We start from the raw sequence: 21,902 nt of genomic DNA, 5'->3' as shown, positions 1-21,902 counted from the left end.
ATAACATTTCCAATCCACAATGTGACCTCTTATTATCTATTTGATTGTTCAACAATAATTATTTATGTGTTGAAAAATAATGTTCTTTGGCCAAAAGTTCTCATTTACTCTTTTTTTGCATATTTGTAGTCATAATGGATAATATGGATCTTGAGGAGATTGACATTGAATGGGACGAGGACTCTTGGGGCATTGATGATGATCCTGAGGGATTGATATGGCTGATAATTGTAATATGTTGGTTGTTTAGATCTATTGCAAGTGTTGTTATAGCTATTGCAAAAATATCAAAACTTAATTTCGATGAACCTACCTCCAGCAAGGTAGGAAATCCTAGTAGAGATCTAATTTACATCAAAATGAGGTCACAGATGGAACAACTTAACAAGTTGCTCCATAATGACATAACTGCAATATGCACTATAAGAATGGATATGAGAACTTTTGGCATGTTATGTAATTTGTTGAGGTATGCTGGTTTAAAAGAAACTAAGTTTGTCACAATAGAAGAGGCGGTGGCTATTTTTCTCAATATTTGTGCGCATTGTATGAAAAATAGATACCAAAACACTGATTGAACTAGATCATGGCAAACCATTAGTAAGGTTTTCCATAAAGTTTTGTCTGCCATTTTAAAACTTTACCCAATGATGATTGTGGATCCTGAACCAGTATCAACAAACTGCTTGGAAATGCCTTGGAAGTTTTTTGAGGTAATCCTTTATAGTAATTTTGAATTAGCTTTGAAGTTACACATTAATCATATATTAATGTTAAAATATTTTCATTTTGTATAGGGTTGTTTAGGTGCACTAGATGGCACCTATATTAAAGTAACAGTGTTTGAAGATAAAAAGACTTGTTATAGAAATGGAAAAGGGGAAATTTCTACCAATGTGCTTGGAGTAATTGATAGATTTGGCAAGTTTGTGTACGTTTACCCAGGATGGGAAGGTTCAGCAGCTGACAGTAGAGTTTTGAGAGATGCAATAACAAATTCTAATGGCTTCAAAGTTTCAAATAGCAAATTTCGTAAAAACTTATCTTTAAATTTTGTGAGTTATAGATATTTAAGTAATTAATTAATTTTTTAACATTTACAGGAAAATATTATTTAGTTTACTCTGGCTACACAAATGGACCTGGTTTTTTGTCACCATTTAAGGGCTACCGATATCACTTAGGAACCTTCGAAAGTGGACATCCTCCTCCTTAAAATCATGAGGAGTACTTCAATTGGAGACACTCCCAAGCACGCAATGTAGTTGAAAGAGCTTTCGGTAGTTTAAAGACTCGTTGGAAAATTTTAGGCTATGGCTCTTACTACTCTACTGAAATAGTTAACAAAATTATTATTGCTTGTTGTATTTTACAAAATTTCATTTAAAAATAGATGGGAACATTAGTTGATGAATATATAAAGGATAACTATAATGAATGGAATGCTGATATTGATGATAGTGTAAATGTTGTTGAACCAACCGTAGAGTGGACAACATGGCGGTTGCATAAAGCCCAGCAAATGTGGAATGAGTACACAACTAGGTAGAATTGATTAATTTTTTTGTTGTTTGATGAATTATGTATTATGTGACATGTAGAATTGAACAATTTTTTTTATGTGTACTGTGCAAATGTGGAGTGTTTGTAATGAACTATAGAATTGAATTTTTTTTGTAAGTTTTGTTATTTGTGAATTGTAGAATTAAATTATGCATGTACTAAAAAAACTCATTGTTCTTCTTATAATTTTATGTTTGTCACATCTGAATTTTTGATTTGTTTGTAATATAATTTATTTGTTTATATCTTTCTGGATTTTTAACCATAAAATTTATAAACATTTCTTTAATCATTATTTTAAATAGAGATGGAAAGTATAGATAACTCAAAAAATTCTAAAGGAAAAAATATAAGAAAGTCTAGAGGTACTTCTCATACTATTGATGGTGGAGAAGGCAGTAGGTCTAGAAGGTTGTGAAGGGTAAATGAAGAATGAGCTCTGTTGAATTTGTTAAAGGAGTTAAGTCAGGATCCTAAGTTCAAGCAGGATAACCAGTGGAAAGGTGTTACTTGGCTAAACTACAAGTTAGGCTGAAGGCCTTTTTCCTCGATATAGACTTGAAAGCTGTACCACATATCACTTCAAAGATGGATACATGGAAGAGGTTCTACAATTGTCTTCAAACTTTGATGAATAACACTAGATTTGACTGGAATGACAAACTTAAGATGATTGAGTGTGATAGTGAAGAGGTATGGGCTGAGTTTGAAAAGGTAATGATTAATTTATTAAATTTTATTTTACTAATTTTGTTATTATTTATTTGATTTAGAAAAAAAAATCATATTGGTGACAAATATTTAATTTTAAATTTGCAGAAAGACAAATATGTGAAGTATGTGAAAGGTAAATCCATGTCATACTATGATAACTAGGTGGAAATTTGGGGAAAGGATAGAGACACCAGGGAGTATACCCAGTCACCTAGTGAAATACTCCAAGACTTGAACAATCGTCAAGAACAACAACCAAGGGAGGAGGGAGGTTAACAATCTGGAAGAGCAAGGAAAGGAAGCTGCATCAACTAAGACTATCCCTAATTCCAGCAAGAGTGGGAGTAAGAAAAAGAGGAGGATGGGAGCAGATAACTCTTCAAATAAGCTTTTAATTGTTAGTGATTCTATTAACAAGATGTCAGAGAGAATGGAGAAAAGTTTGTGCTCAATTGATGATAAATTAGGAAAGAGATCGCAACAGAGGGAAGAATTAACCAAATTTTTGGATGCTGTCCCATTTGCAAACATAAATGAGAGGTTCATGGTTGCTAGTGAAATTGGAAGAAAGCCAGAGTTACTTGATCATTTCTGCATTATTGCTCCTACTGCGAGGATTGATATAATTAACTATGTCCTTAGTTATTCGCAATAGGATTGGGATGGAAACTATTTGGTAAAGGCACGTAATGACTATTTTGGTTTATTGTCAAAAATTGAATTGGGATATTAACTATTTGGTAAAGGCAATATTTTGGTTTATTGTTAAACATTGAATTTTTAATACAGAAATTTATTTTATATTTCTATTTTATTTGCCTATTGCTGATTTTATTACATTATTATAATAAAGTATGATATTTATTCTTGAAATAACTTATTGTTGATGTTAATAAATAATTTTGAATGAATTTTATAATAGGGATATTTTGGTAAAAGAACCCGTACCTTGGTGCTTATCATATGCATTAACAAACACATGGAAAGAAAAAATATAGTTATTAGTGGATTCCAAAAAATTTAACAAACAATCTGATAGAAATCTTGGAATGCTTCCCATCCTTATCTTAACCATTTCATATCTTGGTCCTAAAAGCATTCCAAGCTTATCTTGATACTATCTTATCTTGCTCATTTTAACAAACGCCCCCTTAATGTATCATTTATGAGCTCATCACACTTGGCTCATAGGGCATACACTAACACATGTGATATGAGAATGTCTCTAGTAAACTCGTGAGTGATTGTTATAGAACACCACGTTGAATGTGACACAAATGACTGATCACATGGCATTGTGGATAATGATCATATCGTCTAGTTATGATTGTGTATTGATCCTTAGACTTGAACTGACATGGTTGTCTTGTGTTTTGGTATGCAGGATTTACTAATTCGTTGAACCATCCAATTGCGAGGTAGGGACGTTTATCTATTTGGATATGTATTGTTAGTATATGGAGACAGGTGTTCAGGGATACAATTTGTCACCCCCATCATCACAAATGAGGTGAATGCCCTATGTGGTCAACTGTTAGTGTGACAGAAAGTCTTTAACCAAGGCAGTATAATTAATCAAGAAATTGTTTCCTAAGGTGTTATCTAGTCACGCTAACAAGATCGGACACATAGTTACTAAGTTTGTGAGTTTATCATTTCATGACTCTCTCTCAGTCGGGACGTTAGGTGACGAAAGGATTATAGTACGTGATAATCATCAACTGTAATAGGCTCACTTGAAGTTAGACTTTATTGCCTTCTATATTATGTTGGACCGTTGCTAGGCATTTCACAGGACCTTATAGATCGTCATCGCAATATGGAGTGATGATTGGTCAAGGTGTTTCGGTCGGTGCCAAAAGGGTTTTGGTGTTATCTGTTTACTAGCAAGCAGTGAAGGTAGAAAGTCACATACCATATAGTGTAGCATCTGAGATCGGCATTATGCACCTATTGTGTCTTGGATGTCATTTAAGTGTTAATAACTTGATTTGTGAAAAGTTAGTGAATTAGATAGCAGTTTCTTCAGAAATTGCAGTTGGAGTCGACAACTTCATCACAACCGGTCAACAGCCTGAAGGGTTCAGGGGGTCGACAGGTTAGAGGAGGCTGGTCGATCAGATTTCGACCTGGTGGAAATCGATCGACTGATCCTAAGGAGCCAGTCGATTATTTTTGTCGCCTCTACTGATCTTAGCGATGTCCATGTGGCACAAAATTAAAAGGGGCAGTAGAGGTTAAAATTTACAGAGATAGGAGAAATTGAAAAGGTTTCACGGCTTAGCTTCTACTTCTTCATTTCTTCGTTTCTTTTTCTGTTGATTTATAGGTACATAAGAGTTACACACGGTGAGACACACGATTCCTTGTGAATCAACATCCTTTCGCTAACACGAGACAAAGACTGGATGTGGTACTGGGTAGCTTGCTGGATGTAGACAGACTAGACCCACCACAGCTTGAGGCGGAATCAGTCTTAGTATAGAAACAGTTTCTATACACCAGCTGATATTGGGTTACATGTATGTCATTTATTGTATTTCATATGATGAAATAGCGTGTTGCTTAAATACCCAAGCTATGTATGGTGTGTGTAAGTATGTATTTTGCTGCGTATCTTTGATGAGCAAAATTTTTAAATTTACCTACACCACCGTACGTGTATTCCAACAGTAAGCACACGACCCTAAATTTTATGATAGAGGAAAGCATGTAAGAAGGAGATATCACTACATTAGAGGACTAGTCAAGGACAAGGAAGTGATCTTGAATTATATTCCTAGTGCTGAAATGTTGGCTGACCCATTGACAAAGCTATTTAATAGGAATGTTTTTGAATCCCATGTAAAGCATATGAAATTACATAGAATTTGAACTCCACGTTTGATCACTATTTATGACATTCATATTGTTTTGTACTAATGGATATTTGTTATCTTCCTTCTATTTTCATGATGACATTATGTTGTTGAGATGAAAAATATTGAAATAGTTGCACATGTTCGTGAATGTCACCAGGCTTGGATAGGTCTTCCCATGCAGATGATTGCCTTGATACTTGTGTGGTATGCAAGATGAGACAGCTTACTCTTGGACTAATGTGGTCAGTGTAAGTGCCTTAATACGTGAGGGGTATTCAACTTCGTTATTATTGCCTTAACTTGGCTAAAATGAGGCTTACTTTAAGGAGTCGAATATGGATCTATCTCAAATTCCATATTAAGCCTGATAATAGTTGGATGTGATGACTAAAGAGTTGAGTGACTTAGGCTAGTGTCTATCTGGTGATTGGGCCAACATCTGTACGCTGTTTCAAAGGTGACATCCTTGATTAATGGGAGCTCCACCGTAGCATACACGTCATACAACATGCACTTGTATATACGACTGTCATTGTATGGGACCCTATTTATATATGCCTTCTGACCTAAACTTATTTCATGAAGTTGAGGTTCAATTACACTACTTTAGTATGTCACCCAATTGGATGAAAAATAAACAACTAGGCAGGCTATGACTGGGAAAATGGTTGAACCAAGAGATGGATTTATTCGAATTTTATGAAAAATAATTTATACCACATCATATAATTAGTTTTACATCTCATAGTCTGGACGATCATTTGTGTGATGATCATGAGTGGAGGAACTTTGAATGATGATCAAATGATGTTCAAAGTTACTCTCGAGAGATTGGAAGTATTTGATTAATGTGATATATATTATTTAAGGCATAGATGACATTACCCTCATTTAATTTTTCTTTTATATGCAGGGAAGTACTATGTTGGTATTAGTGATTGTTTGATATAATATATTTATCATTGTTATCGAGGTCACACCCCTTGACGTCGTGTATAAAGAGATGAGTTGAGCATTATCCCATGTACCTAAATAAGAGATTGTTAGACTTTGCAATTACTATGGGATAAGTTCCTTAGCAAACAAAGTGACGAGATAAGTGGTTAGAATTTGAATTTCAAATTTCTCCACATTTGAATTTTAAAGAAATATGTCTGTACATATCTATATTTGTGTGATATCTATATATAGACATAGAACATAGAAAAAAATACACAGTACTTAAATTCAGTTTTCTGACCACTCATACATCATTTTCAGCATCACCATTCCAAGTCTTGGATAGACAGGGTGGACAAAAAAAGTTTTTATAGTTTTCTTCTATATAGGTTGTTAGACAAATCAGTTGGTCGATTATTCTAGTACGATCCAGGTATATTTTCAAATTATATGCTTATATTTTTTTACTTAAGTTCTTTAACACATAAATTGAGAGGGATGCCTTGGTAGATTTACATAATATTTGTGTCTCAATAAATTTGGGGGGTATAATTGCACGATATATTTTTGTTAGCGCCTAATAGTTTAAATGTTTTAATAAACTATATATTAGCCCATTTTTAAATACCTCTTAATTGTAAATTATTGTAGCGTGCCTCCGAAAAATTGGTCTTTTGATGTGAGTGTGCGATTGGTCCCCGGAAATTTGAAAGAGAAACCTGCTCAGTGATATTGGAGCTTCAAGCAATGGCGATCGTTGGCGGCAATTCCTGAAATAATAATAATAATACTAGCGTCTTCCAAAGAATTAGCTGCCCAACAAGACAGTTCCAAAATTCCTTGCCCTCGATAAAATTTGTATATGTCCGGTCGAAATCAATGTATGGGCAAGTAGACCAGAAGGTCCAAAGGGTAGTAGGTCACTGATAGAAAGAGAGGTGCGAAAAGAGTTATAAAAGGTCAAAGCTCATGACCTAATGACGAAGAAAATGGAAAATGGGCGTGATTATATGTAATAAGAAACTTGACTTGTCCCCGTTGTCTCCCATAGTCGATTCTTTGGAAAGCAGAAAATTTTTCGACAGCTAGCACAATGAGGATATCAACTGATAGCTTCTCCATGTTTCTTTCCTTAACCTCTGTTATCGTGATTCTGATAATCTCAGAAGCAGAAGCTACTGACAGGATAACAACAACTCAGTTCCTTAGAGAGAATGAAACAATAGTTTCGTCTGGCGGCAGCTTCGAATTGGGATTTTTCCGACCAGGTAGTTCCCAGAATCTCTACTTGGGAATTTGGTACAAGAAAATAACAACCCGAACTGTGGTGTGGGTTGCCAACAGAGAAGCTCCCCTTACCAATCAATCAGTCATCTTGAAGATATCCAGCCCTGGAATTCTTAATCTTTATAATGAAACCGGCTTCATCATCTGGTCTTCCAATACCTCTAGGAGCGTAGAAGATCCAATCGCGCAGCTGCTGGATTCAGGAAATCTTGTTGTGAGAGAAGCAAATGATGATAACCCAGAGAACTTTCTCTGGCAGAGCTTTGATTATCCAGGCAACACCTTTCTACCTGGCATGAAGCTTGGGAAGAACTTGATCACCGACCTCGATAGGTACTTGTCATCGTGGAAGAGCAACGATGATCCAGCCCCAGGTAATACATACAGGATTGACACTCGCGGATACCCACAATTCTTTTTGAGGAATGGTGCTATTGAGAAATATCGGCCTGGACCATGGAATGGCCTTACCTTCTCTGGAACAAGCTTGAAACCGAACAAGATTTTCAACTATAGCTTTGTTTTCAGCAAGGAGGAGGTCTATTACACTTATGAGCTTATTAACAGCTCAGTTGTTTCAATAAGCGTGCTGAATCAGAGTGTTGGTGTGATGCAGCGCTGGACATGGACTGATAATCGCGGTTGGATCCTTTTCTCAGAAATACCAAAGGATAATTGCGATATCTATGCATCCTGTGGCGAGTATGGAAGCTGCAACATTGGCAACAGCCCACAATGTGGGTGTTTGGATAAGTTTGTCCCAAGGCACCAAAACAATTGGGACAGCGGAGATTGGTCTAGTGGGTGCATTAGGAGGGTGCCGTTGGCATGCCGTGGTGGAGAAGGAGAAGGGTTCATGAAATATTCCGGGCTCAAGTTGCCAGACACTCGGAATTCATGGTTTAACACAAGCATGACACTTGAGGAATGTAGGAAAATGTGCTTGGGGAATTGCTCTTGTATGGCCTATGCTAGGTTAGACATAAGGAAAGGAGCAAGTGGTTGCTTGATGTGGTTGGGCAGCCTGGTTGATATCAGAGAGACTGATGATGGGCAAGATATCTATGTAAAAATGGCATCCTCCGAGTTAGGTATATTTGAATTCACACTTCTCATCGCCTCAACTTCCGGCTATTATCTGGCTATCTGACAATAGCAAATTCTGAGCCTTTTCTTTTTTTCCAAACAAAATGATTTCATAACAGCACTATAATATATAGTACTCAACGGAGAGAACATAGTATTCAAAAAATGAAGAAGTCAAAAAACTATACACTCTATTTGGGGAAACCAAGTTTTCAGCATAGTCTCATGGCTATGTCCTTGGACTGGAGCAGGATCCCAAGGGAAGAGAAGAGAAGCAATTATAGTAAGTCTGACATTGGTCATTGGAGTGTCTCTGCTATGCCTGAGCCTGAGTTTGTATTTTTGGAAAAAGAAACACAGGCAACTCGAGAGAACAGGTAACTGATCCATATGAGTAATGAGTCACTCATGATAAACCAGTTCTAGTTTCACCTTGGAAGAAGCATGCTTGCTTATATAAATTTCCAGCAAACAAGCAACTTGAAAAAAGCATGGTTTCTTTTCCTTTCTTTGCAGGAATTATGAGTCATGGCTCTAGTCACACAGAAACCAGTAAAAGCCACAAGGAAGATTTGCAGTTACCATCATTTGACTTGACTACAATTGTGGATGCTACTGATAACTTTTCATTGCACAACAAGTTGGGAGAGGGTGGTTTTGGCCCTGTTTACAAGGTAACAATGTATATTTCTTTGACACGATTCCTCCTATTGTTGGATGCATCATAACACTAGAAGACCATGAAATTATTTAAGAAAAATAGTCAACAGGCAGCTTTAGCGCAGTTGGCCAAAAGAAGCTACATGAATGGAAATTTTACAACCTTTTCAGTAGTCATAACATGTGAATTCCTGTCGACTTGTTGATGATTTTGCTTTCGACTGATAACTCAAGAACACAAACAAAATACAAGAATGCAAAGGAAAAACCCAGAACAATCACAAGTACACACACGCGCAATGAACACACAAGATTAGGTGTTCAAATTCAGAACAGAATTCTACTCATAGCAGCGGAGATCCCTAGTCAATCCACTGCAGAAACAAGAACACTTTATTACTGTATATAACACACAAGAAACCACTCCAAGAACTTTACAGAAAATTACAAGCTCTTCCCGTGCATTCACAATCTCTCAATCTTTCTCTCAATTACAGTGGTATACACTCAGAGAAACAAGAGACTTAGTAGCTTCTTTCCGTGATTTCCTTATTATGCTCTGTACCTATTTATAAAGTCTTCGATGTCATCAAGGAAAAGATAAAAGCAGTTAGTAACAGATTAAGGTTTGGCTGTTGGAGCTGCAGTCTCTAACGGCCAAGCTTATGATAACGGTCAACAGATGTATTCTACTTGTCAACCGATCCTACCCGACTGTTGACAACCATCTCAATCAATTTTGAAACACATTCTAACATAACAGAACTTTTTAATGAACATTTTAGACACTGGGAGAGAGAGAGAGAGAAACATGGCTTCAGAAAGGTAGAATATTGAAGATGGAATAACTTATATGTTGTTATTTATGGTCAGGGTGTGCTGGAAGGGGGGCAAGAAATAGCTGTGAAGAGGCTTTCAAGTAGTTCAAGACAAGGACCAGATGAGTTCAAGAATGAAGTTATATATATTGCCAAGCTCCAACATCGGAATCTTGTGAAACTTCTAGGATGCTGCATTCAGGGAGAAGAGAAGATGCTTATCTATGAATACCTGTCTAATAAAAGCTTGAACTTGTTTATTTTTGGTTTGATTCTCTCAAAACCATTATTTCTTTACATTCAAAAACTGCCTTTAGTTAACAAATTCAAACTTCTGGACAGATGAGACTCTAAGCAAATTACTGGATTGGCCTAAGCGCTTCCACATTATCAACGGCATAGCTCGAGGGCTTGTCTATCTTCATCAAGATTCCAGATTGAGAATAATCCATAGAGATCTCAAAGCTAGCAATATTTTGTTGGATATTGACATGACTCCAAAGATATCAGACTTTGGCATGGCCAGGAGTTTTGGTGCCAATGAAACAGAAGCCAATACGAACAGAGTAGTCGGCACATAGTAAAAACCTATACAACATATCCTATGTAATTCAATTTTTTTTTCTTCTTTTTCTTCTTTTATTGTTTTCTTGCAGCGGCTACATGTCTCCAGAGTATGCAGTGGATGGGATTTTCTCAGTAAAATCAGATGTATTTAGCTTTGGCGTGTTGGTGTTGGAGATTGTTAGTGGAAAGAGAAACAGAGGGTTCTCTCATTCAAACCACCTCCACAACCTTCTTGGGCATGTGAGTCCTCTTGTCTACTAATTTCTCTTGCACATGAACGTGTTTGTACTTGTATGTTAGGATCAGATCACATAACACACATAAATCAAGAGAAACAGAATATAGAAATTTAATTTGGTTCGGTCTCAATAAACCTATGTCATCCACGATCCCACAATAACCCAAAAAGTCCACTAAATCAATGAACATTTAGTTTTTGCACAAAGTCGCAATCTTCACAACTCAAGACAGTTAATCACTCACACTCCAGTTAACTTTAGTTACTAAATCATGACGCGCGCACAAATACACATGTTATCCATTTCTACTAGAGTCTATTTATATAACTACCCCAATGCCCAATGGGATTAGGCCTTTTGTTGTTACTCCTATTTGATCTCTATTCAAGTAGGATTACTAAGAGACTTCATCTCTATCACACTAAATTTACCAAATGAGTTTGCTCACATTTCTATGTGATTTAAATTTGAGGAGTTATCTAATATTATATGCCCTTTGGGATTATTTCTAAGTAGGCATGGAAACTCTACCAAGAGGGTAGGGCACTAGAAGTGGTTGATGCAGCCATAGTGAACTCAATATATGTATCTGAAATGCTGAGGTCCATCCAAGTGGCTCTATTATGTGTACAACAATCCCCAGAAGATAGGCCAAGCATGTCATCTGTGGTTTTGATGCTGGGCAACGATGGCGCACTACCTCAACCAAAACAACCTGGCTTTTTCACTGAAAGGAAAGTTGTTGAGTCTGAGTACTCAACAAGTAGAGACACACCCAGTTCAGTCAACGAGATCACCATCACACTTCTAGAAGCTCGATAGAGAGGTACAAAGTTGGCTTTTTGGGTGATAACTGTGTGCAATTTGGAAATGATCTTGTTTTTAGAATTTTTCATCATTTGAAACGGGCTAGTTAGTCCATGAACTTTCATGTTCTTCCTTAAGTCATTAGACCACTGATCATTTAGTAGACTCAGAGCTGCAATCTTTTACTAGATCATCCATTTGTAATTACAAGATGAAAACAAATAGAATTTAGCTTTTAAAGCTTTCTCTAAGGTATTGTATGGAATTAGAATTTGTTATTAGAATATAGGAAAGTTTAACGAGAATTTGAGAATGTTCATTTTTTTCCATAGTCTTATTCTTTCTTTACAAGAGTCTATTTTACCAACTTGGGTTCATGGCCTTCAAGCCACAAAAGAATAAATTTATCATTTACTGAGACTCGTCCTCAATTCAGTGAAAGAGAAGGGGAGAAGTAAACAGAAACTTTCAGTTTCCTTTTTATCTTGTTTTTCCACATTTTGTCACTTGAAATGAGTCCTTAATTTAAGCACTTACATGTTTTTCATTTAGATATCAGAGGGTTTATCATTTCGTAGACTCATCAAAGCTTCAATCTTTTACTATATCACTCATTATGATTGAAAGATGAAAACAAATATAATTTAGTTTTTAAAGCTTCCTCCGTTCTACATTTAGGAACTAAAATTTGTTATTGAAACAATGGGGTGTCTTTGGTACACAAAACTCTTAATTTTGCTAAGATCAAGAAAAAAAAATCATTTTTGTATGCAGTCGTACTCTTACTTCTGTTTAAGTCGTATTGCATCTTATTTGAGCTCCAACTACAGCATTCAAAATGAAGGATTTCTCGTAATTTTTTTAATTTTCTCAATTAATCTTGTACTTAATTTCCTACACAAACTCATTAAGGATCTTCTTATTCTCTCTCATGATGAGTGTGCTGACAGGTGAACAAAGTGGGTGGAGAAATCAATGTGGCAAAGAATGGACAATGCAATTGTACCTGCTTCTCACTACACTAGAAGAAACTACAGGACAGCATTCTCAAATTCTCAACTAAAGTGTACTGAACATAACTTGATGGTTGGTAAATTGTATAATAATAAGACCCTTAAAATATGAAGTGGTCTTAAACACTCTTTTTTGAAAGGAAATGCATGCTTAACAAATGATTTAAATCATAAAAAGACTTTAAACAAAAACTAATACATAATCACTTGTCAAGATTATTATAGAAAGACAAACAGACTGCAAAAGAAAAGTAAAAACAAACAGAATCAACACAAAGTTACAGTAACTAAATTCAAATTATATGTCAAAACAAACAGATTGTTAATGCAAGCGTGATATTTTTGCTTTGTATTTTAATAACAATGTTTAGTTGCAAAAAATCTATTTTTTGATATTTTTTGTTGCTGCAAATCAATTTCTAAGATTAACAAGTCAAGTTATTTAAAATGGAATGGTAATCCTTATTTCCAGCAAATCTAGATAAAAATTGTAGTAGTTGTAGACTTGTATTGTTCATGATGTATTTGTCTCCCATATAAGGAGATCTTCTTTGTAATGCATATACAAGAGTTTTATCACCAACAATTGGTATCAAAGCTCTTTTAGATCCTAAGGGATCTATCAAGTTGTGATCAAAATTAGAAATTTCAAAATAGCAACCAGCAATTCTGTAGTTTCTGCACCACCAGTTTTGTCATGTGAGAATTATCAGTCATGGGCTGTGAAGATAAAAGCTTATCTTTAAGCTCTTGATTTGTGGGAAGGTGTGGAAACAGGGAATGGTCCAGCACCTCTTCCGAACAATCCTACAGTGGCACAGATCAAGCATCACAGGGAAGAGTACACAAAGAAGTTCGAGGCACTTACCTATCTTCACTCAGCACTTGCAGATGAAATTTTCACAAGAGTTATGGCTTGTGAAATAGCAAAGCAGATTTGGGAAAGGGTAAATGTTGAATTCTAAGGAAGTGAAAAACAAAGCAGATGAAGATACTCACCCTAAAAAGGGAGTTTGAAATCTTGAGGATGAAAGATACAGAAACAATCAAGGAATACACCTCGAAATTGTTGGAAGTAGTGAATATGAGATTGCTGAGGGAGGACATTTCAGATCAAAGGATTTCTTGAAAAAGTGTTAGTCTACCTAAAAAATTTGAAGCCAAGAATTCCTCACTTGAGGATTCAAAAGATGTGAGTTAGATCTCCTTATCAGCGATAATTGGAGCTCTTGAAGCTCAAAAACAAAGAAGAAACATAAGAAGTGAAGGAAGTGTGAAGACTTCTTTTCAGGCAAAGATGAAGATCAAGTCAACAAATTCAAAAGACAAGAAACCTATTGGAGAATCATCAGGGAAAGGCAAACAACAAGAAACAGGGAAGCTTTCTAAGAAAAAAGGGAAGTTTCCACCATGTCCAACTTGCAAAAGAACCAATCATGCTGAAAATGACTGTTGGTGGAAAGGCAAGTCTCAGTGCAGATTTTGCAAGAAATTTGGAAATATTGAGAAGTTCTGCAGACAGAAGCAGCAGCAAGGTCAATAGGCATAGCAAGCTCAACAAGCTAATTATTTAGAGAATGTAGTCCAACAGGAGCAAGTCTTCACGGCTTTGATGGTAAATGTTTCTTGCAATCAAGAATCATGGTTTTGGACAATGGTTGCACCCAACATACGAAAAACAATGTAGCTTTGTTCACCAAGCTGGAAACAATCATAGGATCAGTAAAGATGAGAAATGGAGAGAAAATTTCAGTCGCTGACTTAGATACAAAACTAGCACATGACCAGAAGGTAAATATACAGAAGTAGTTCCTATACCTAATGCAACAATTGTTGTCCCATTGCCCACCCTCAGAACCACCTCACGCTTCCCAAGCTTCTTACTTCGATTAAAATCCTATGCAGACAAACAAATATGAGATATAATACTAGAATCAACAATCCAAGAAAAATAGTACTAACCAATCATAAGATCAGTCTCAATAACACACAAAGAAGAAAAAATACCATGATCTTGCTGATGCTTAATCTTTAAACTTTTGAGGTAGTAAGGACAGTTTTTCTTCCAGTGTCCCTTCTTCTAACAAAAGTAACATGTACCCTTACCCATGACATCCTTGTACTTAGACTTTGTTTTTCCTCCATCATTTCTTGCCCCAAGAACATTTCTTTTCTTCTTTCTAGACTTAGGCTTCCTCTGGGAAGAAGATGAGGCAACGACAAGAATTTCATTTTTGCCTTTACCCTTCATTTGTGATTGGGCAGTTGTTAACATGTTTAATAACTCTGGGAAGCAACACTCGACTTTATTTATTTAAAAATAAGTGATAAAGGAAGAAAATGACTCTGGAAACGATTGCAGGATTAGATCAATACGAAAATGAGGATCCATAAGAAATTCTAATACATCCAACTAACCAATCCAGTTGATCATGTTGATAGCATGGTCTCCCGCATTAGATCCCTCAATCATCTGAGCTCAAAATAACTTTTTTGATATCTCATATTGAGCTGTCCAACTATGCTCGTCATAGAGGTCCCTCAAATTTTAAATCATGCTTGCAGCACTAGTAAAATGCTTGTGTTGACACTGCAAGTCATTGGACATAGAGACAAGTATATAATTACAAACTCTCATATCGTGATCCCTTAAAGTCTCCCAATTAACCATCTCCTTTTCAGTCACGCCTTCAGGGATTTCCATAAGAAGAGTATAGACCAAGACATCGACTATCCTTTTCATATTGAGCAATATCTTAAGGTTACAAAACCAGTCAGAAAAATTTGGGCCAATAAGCCTATTGGTGTCCAAAATACGAGATAGCGAATTTAAATTGTCTTTTATTTTATCTGCAGAAAATAAATAGATATATTAGTATTGTATCTTTATAAAACACTATTTAATTAAGGACTTTTAACGAAATGGGTACTCCCACTAAATTTTTTGAATCATGCACTTACCAAGCAGAAAACTTGATTCTTCTACAAGACCCAATAACAGGTGATCGAATTCTCTTTTACATGAATGCCCCTCACATTTTAATTTTTGGAATACTCACATAATTAACTAGGCAACACTTGCCACCACATCATATGTGGAGCTCGACCATTGGCTTCTAACCCACTATAAATGTAATACCCAATAAATTGGGATTATTGGAGAATAAGCATTTTATTAGAAAAACAAAATTTCGAGGAAGATTGGTATCTAAACAACCCAAAAAATTGACTGAATCACCTACAGTGAGTGCCCTAAAGCCGAGATATCCAAGGAAAATGATAAAGCATTGACGAGCATCGAGAGAAATAATTTTTAGCATCGAGAGAAATTGAATTATGAACGATTTTTGATACAGTTAAAATGCAGCTACGATTTAGGCTACAAAATCGAATTATCATAGGGGGCTTCCGTGAAGTCAACGGAACCTTGAGGGGGCTCATATTCGGTATGTAGGACAACCATTCAAGAGTTTTAGGAAGAAATGAAAGAGTTTATGGCCAAAACAAATGATTACGTGTGGATTACACCAAGGCACAGAGAGAACTACACGATATATGACTTGGAGCTGGCAGTTGGGGTATGTGCTCTTGAGGTTATAGAGACACTACCGAAATGGTGGGACATTTGATGTGCTCACAAATCACGAGGAGTCTCATGTATGGGTTCTCGTAGAAAGAGTTAAACGAGAGGTAGTAACGGTGGATGGAGTTCCTTGAGAACTACAATTGTACTACTTCATATCACTCAGAGTGTGGCAGTGAGGTACCCGGCACATGACCTGGGTGGATAGTTGTGAATGTCAGATGTTGGAGGCTTGTTGGCCTGCTGACTATGAGTGTAGTGCCGAAGGGATCGTCTGTTTTTATCCCTAGCCTGGTTGTTTAGATGGATCTGGTGAACAAGATACAAAAAGAATGTGTGATTGACAAATGAATTTGTTTATAGATTGGTGATCATGGTCAGACCAAGGGTTCTGATTGTTAAGATGCGAGTTGGCATTCTCAAGTGTCGGGTAGGACGTGTGTGCCTGAAAGACGTGCGATTGTCTGTAGTACCACAATAGAAAATGCTATGAAAGACACGGCATGCTCGTAGGCATAGGATATGTAATAAAAACAAACTCAGGGTGTTTGTTAAGGATCTAATCGATATGCGATCGAGGTATTCAGGTAATAAATTGAGTTTTATCTTAATTACTTGATTAGTTAGATGAAAATTTTGAGGATGAAATTTCTTTAAGGATGGGTGAATGCAATACCCAAGAAATTGGGATTATTGAAGAATAAGCGTTTTATTAGAAAAATGAAATTTCAGGGAAGATTGGTATCTAAATAGCCCGAAAAATTGATCGAATCGATTGCAGGGAGTGCCTTGGAGCCGAGATATCCAAGGAAAATGATACAACATTGACGAGCACCTCGAGAAATGATTTTTAGCATCGAGAGAAATCGAATCAGGAATAATTTTTGATACAGCTAAAATGCAGCTACGATTTAGGCTGCAAAATCGAATTATCGTAGAGGGCTTCGGGAAGTCAACCGAATCTTGATAGGGCTCATATTCGGTATGTAGGACAACCCTTCTGTGGTTTCAGGAAGAAACGAAAGAGTTTACGGCCAAAACAAATATTCGAGCCTAAGTGCAGTTTTCAAAAATTACCAAAGGGAGGTCAAAACGATATTTTTTCAGAATCTTCAAGGGTCAAATAAAAGTTTTAGGACTTGAGGAACTTAATGGCAATTATGTAAAGTTTAGGGGCTATGTGAAAATGGGCCAAAGTGAGAAAGTCAAAGTGTGAGGGGCCAAAGTGCAATTTCAGGAAAACCTCCAAACAGCCATAGCCGACCAGCCCATCCAGTCGTCGAATTCAGCCACAGGAGACCCAAGAAAGTGGTTGGGGGGCCTCGGGGCAAGGCTAAGACAAGTTTCATGGCTGACAAACGGCCTAAAACTCGTTGGAATCTGGCCAACTTTTGGTTAAAAGTGGCTGAAAGTTTGGGCACTCAGATAGCGAAATTGGAGCCCTTTCGGTGGGTTTTTGGACCGACTTGGGGAAGGTAGAGGCTCTAGGGGACTTGGGTTGATCGATATCCGGCGTTTAAAGGCCCGAAAATGCCTATAAATACTCATTCGTGGTGGCCGATTCTGGAGGGGTTTTAATCTTCAAATCGAGGTCGTTTTCGAATAAATTGAGAGTCAAAATTAATGGGCTTTTGTTGCCCATAGCTTGAGGAACAAATCTAGAAACTTTGGTGCATTTTGGTGGCCATTTGATCTTGATTCAAAGTCTTGCCAAAAACGGGAGGCGGATGCCTAGGCCAAGGCTTTAAGCCTTCGGTTGAGCCACTTTAAGTGGTCCTTTCAAGCCAAGACCAGTGCCATCGTGATCGATTCATCAAGGAAAGCAAGATGGTGGAGAAAACTGGATTTTTCGGTGTGCCATCGCCAGGGAAGAAGACTGCCATGTCGGCCCCACGCGTTGGTCTTCACGCTTGGCCACTCACCCTAACACGTGTAGGCGCGTGCGAGCGCCTCATGTACTATTCACATACATGCACTATTCTAGTATATGGTTACTATTGAATAGTGGAAGCCTGATGGAAGCTAGTACAAGTGGAATGATCTAGCTATTGAAGTTAGGATTCAATGGTATGATTTGGGTATAAAGTTAACGGTAACCATGATTATGGATCCGAGAGATTTAGAGACTGTTGATTTAAGGTCATTAGTCAAAAGTTTTACAATGAAAGATAGGATAATTGTGGTTATCGAGAATAATTGAATCATGGATAATTAATCTGATGTGACAGGGCCTAGCTGATGAGTTAGGAGCTAATGATATGAATTTTCAAGGATCATTTAGTGTCTCAGAAATAAGATGAGTAGATCAGGGATCCAATGGATTGGATTAAATGAGGGATCAAAGATGGCTAAGTGATGGCATATGAGTTGCGTCAATTGATGAGGCGACAGTAATGCAACCAATATGACTCGCAGAGATGGGATAAGGAACCCTAGCAGCATAATGGCACTACTGGTTTGGTGTTCGCAATAACAGATCTGGATCTAGGGACCCACAAGCAAAGGGCTGAGGGATGGTTTGTGGTAAGGTACGGGAGACCCGTCAACCAAAGCATTATAGCGGACTGCCAGGGAGACAATCAGATGCTGAAGATCTGGGATAACCCAGTAGAGTTTGTACCTTGTATGGGGTCCAAGTTCCAATGGTCTCGGATGCGAGATGTGCCACTAGCTGAGGTTGAAAGAGGCCGGAAGTCTAGGGAATCAACTTGAGATAAGATGGATTGAATATAGACTGAGTGTCCTATTTAAAGAATTGCATCGAGGATTCATGGTCATCTTGGGAGTTGGTGACACGACGAATAGTGCGAGGCACGAGGAGTAGAATACCTCGGTGTCTAATATGGCAATGGGATTATGAGATGGCCATGTTTGTAATTGACTCAAAGAAAGAGTTGTGTTGCAAAGGAAAATCTACCCGACGTATGAAATGGACAGGAAAGATACATTCTCGTGAGTCGTTTAGGCGTTACCTATGAGGTGAGGAAATCACCGGCCATGATAAGGGCCTAAGAAGAATATTCTTGTAGAAGCAGTTAAACTCGTGGCAGCGACAACGAATGATAATTCTTAGAGGAATACGATGAGGCCATGCGATTTTCAGCCAGGGCATACTCGTTTGAGGGCAACGCTTAGTGTAAGGGTAAGCCTACCATGTGATCGGGGTGATGGTGACAGCTTGTGTGCTGGCTGATGGTAAGTGTATTGTATAGGAATAACTAATTTGATGGTCGTGTGCTGATAGTCAGCTGGATCCAAAGAACGAAGTACAATAAGTAGTAGATTCTCAGTAAATGAGATTTCAGGTAATAGAGCATGGCTAGTCCAAGACCTTGATGATGAGTTGTGAGATGGCAACCTAGGTTCAAGGTAGAGTTCGGGTACAGAAAATGAAAGAGTTGTTTGATAAGTCGTATCGACCCTAAAGGAATGATGAGGAAACCTAGTCAATAGAGGTTATGACTACGTTTCAGTGTGCCACATAGACCTGCAGAATCAAGTAAAGTTGTTGGTGGTCGTCCCGACAAAGAGAACTCCGAAGCACCATGATAAATGGTGGGTTGAGAGCCATAATTGCAAGGAAATTGAGTTCACAGAAGATGATTGGAACCAGGTATCGTAATCTAATTTAGGATTTTCAAAGATAAATCAGTTTGAGATTCTTGAGGAATTTCTTGAAAGAACTAATTGAGGATCTAAGGATTCGTGATGAAACTTCAAAGTTTTCAGGAAGAAATCAAGCGAGGTTTGGAGTATCGTAGGTGACGTAAGTACCTACGAGCTCTAGCTGGTAATATAGTTATGGATTGTCATCTTGAAGATTATGAAAATCTTTGGCGTAATTGAGATAATCAAGTGATGGAAGATATGCCAGGATGACAGGTCGCAGTAGGGGAAGCTACAGACCTAAATCGATTAAGAGATCCGAGATTTTCGATTTCAAAGAATGAAACTCTTGTATGGCTAAACGGTAAGTCTAGGTAGCCTGGTAGGAAAATTGGAAGATGTATAGCTGGACAATCATTAAAATGATATCAGCAAGTTATGAAAATAAGGAGCTTATTAATATGAGGTATAGGCACTTACGGTCAGGGAAAAGCCGTAAGAAAAAAATGGAAAATACCAGGATATATTCTCGAAAAATTTAACGGGATTATTTCTTAATGATGAAATTGCTAATAATAGCTTGGATGCTTAGCTATGTGTGACTTGATTGAGGACGTAAATTATCAGGTGATAATTAAAAGCTGATATTTTTATCTCGATTTGATGAATTATTAAAACAGCTGCAAGAGGCTGAGATATTTTATGATCAATATACAATCGAGGGTAAGACAAGGGAATGAAACGTTAAACTATCCAAAAACATAATATTCATTCCATATGTTCAATATAGTTACTGGAGATCAAGCCATACAATTCATCAAAAGAAAAAGTCAAACCATATAACTGATAATGATGCCGATGCTCAGTGACGATAATGGTTGCCAATCACGATGGGTCATAGCTCATCGATGTCGTTTGGGACTGGACACTGGCTATTGCTAGTTTCACCAAGGTGAGGTAGAAGAATAACCTCTAGAAAACTAGGATGAGGGACTTCATCTGGGATGATGGGAAGTTCGGAATTCCAGTTTGGGTTTTAATCAGATTGTAGGAGAGACCAATCTGGGACAGGTTGGAAATGTGCAGGATAGGTTTCAAGGAGTAAATCCTCCAATAGAGCTCGATAAGCTTGCAAATCACTAACCTGCTGTTGAAGGGCAAGAATGTCGGATACACAACCATAGACAAAGTCCTGAAGCCAGACTTTAGCTCCAAAGAAGAATGTATCTGCAGCCCTAAACCGGTCACCTAACGAAAGCTGGGCTAGGAGATTGGAAACATTTCTAGCACCAAAAACATAATGGATGACAACAAAATAAATATCACCTTGCGCATGACTAAAGTAAGAAGCAAAGATGCACTGTGGATTGCATCCTCTATTTAAGACTATGCAGGCCCCACATCGAGACCAGATTCTCGGCATGATAGATCTGGGTCTGGCTAAATCTAAGCAAATCGGATATGGGTTAGATCTAATCAGATGGGTCAAATTAGGTATGGGTCGAACTTGAGTTGGGTCGGGTCGGGTCAACCCAAATCTAGCTTTAGATCCGGCAACAGTGGGCAATGGCGTTGATGTCTGGCAGAGGTGGTGATGGTCGTGGTGGCGGACGGGAGAAGCCATGTGGTGGCCGGTGCCTGCACGAGGGAGATCAGGAGGCGGCAGTGGTCTACAATTACACGGTAGCTGGAAGAGAAAGCGATCGGTGATGACGGCTGGTTGCAATGAGGGTGTTGTGCGCGCAGGAGGTCGTGGCTGAGGCCGCGGAGGCGTCGGCTGTAGCGATCGCAAGGCCAATTGAGTCGGCCGGAGGCAAACGTGACAACTGCCGAGGCCGGGGGTGGTAAGGCTGTGTATGGGCGATGGACGTTCGCGGAAGAGAAGACCAAAGGAAGAAGGAAGTAAGAAGAAGAAGAAGAAAGAAGAAGAAAAAGGGAAGAAAAGAAAAAGAGAAAAAGAAAAAAAAAAAGGGTAGAATTTTATGGAAAAATGTGTTTTATTATTCCAGAGATTTTGGCAAGAAGAAAAAAATTATCCAGAAACGTGAAAATTGAGTTCGAGGCTTTTTGGGTATTTATAGTCCCTACTCTATGTTTTGAAACATGGAGAACGTAAAGTTCGAAATAAAATTCTGGGAATCGGGTTTTGAAATAGGATG

At 37.6% G+C, this 21,902-nt stretch overlaps 2 protein-coding genes across 7 annotated transcripts in view; one reads left to right on the top strand and one right to left on the bottom strand.

Annotated features, from left to right (window-relative positions):
- The window catches only part of LOC127810840 (G-type lectin S-receptor-like serine/threonine-protein kinase At4g27290), a 97,286-nt gene extending 83,934 nt beyond the window's left edge, over positions 1-13,352 (top strand). The window contains exons 1-8 of one of the 6 annotated variants that reach the window (XM_052350402.1): positions 6,978-8,455; positions 8,702-8,827; positions 8,967-9,124; positions 9,984-10,194; positions 10,271-10,508; positions 10,585-10,735; positions 11,251-11,560; positions 12,492-12,733. In XM_052350402.1, the coding sequence (XP_052206362.1) occupies positions 7,171-8,455; positions 8,702-8,827; positions 8,967-9,124; positions 9,984-10,194; positions 10,271-10,508; positions 10,585-10,735; positions 11,251-11,556 (2,475 nt within the window). In that variant the 5' untranslated portion in view covers positions 6,978-7,170 and the 3' untranslated portion in view covers positions 11,557-11,560; positions 12,492-12,733. Of the gene's footprint in view, positions 1-6,975; positions 8,456-8,701; positions 8,828-8,966; positions 9,125-9,983; positions 10,195-10,270; positions 10,509-10,584; positions 10,736-11,250; positions 11,679-12,491; positions 12,734-13,331 lie in introns of those variants that run through there. The other 5 variants (XM_052350403.1, XM_052350408.1, XM_052350407.1 and 2 more) reach the window with 5 other exon arrangements.
- An 834-nt stretch (positions 13,353-14,186) lies between these two features.
- On the bottom strand, positions 14,187-21,166 carry LOC127811173 (LOB domain-containing protein 29-like). Its single transcript, XM_052350879.1, has 3 exons — positions 20,888-21,166; positions 14,356-14,451; positions 14,187-14,255 (listed from the first exon to the last, which is right to left on the bottom strand). Exons 1-3 carry the CDS (start codon positions 21,164-21,166, stop codon positions 14,187-14,189), a joined length of 444 nt encoding a protein of 147 aa, XP_052206839.1.
- Between the last annotated feature and the right edge of the window lie 736 nt (positions 21,167-21,902).

Source organism: Diospyros lotus, chromosome 10 (genome assembly GCF_014633365.1).
Source record: "Diospyros lotus cultivar Yz01 chromosome 10, ASM1463336v1, whole genome shotgun sequence".
NCBI lineage: Eukaryota > Viridiplantae > Streptophyta > Magnoliopsida > Ericales > Ebenaceae > Diospyros > Diospyros lotus.
Note: the sequence above shows the minus strand (reverse complement) of the source record. Positions and strands in the feature narration are given on the sequence as shown.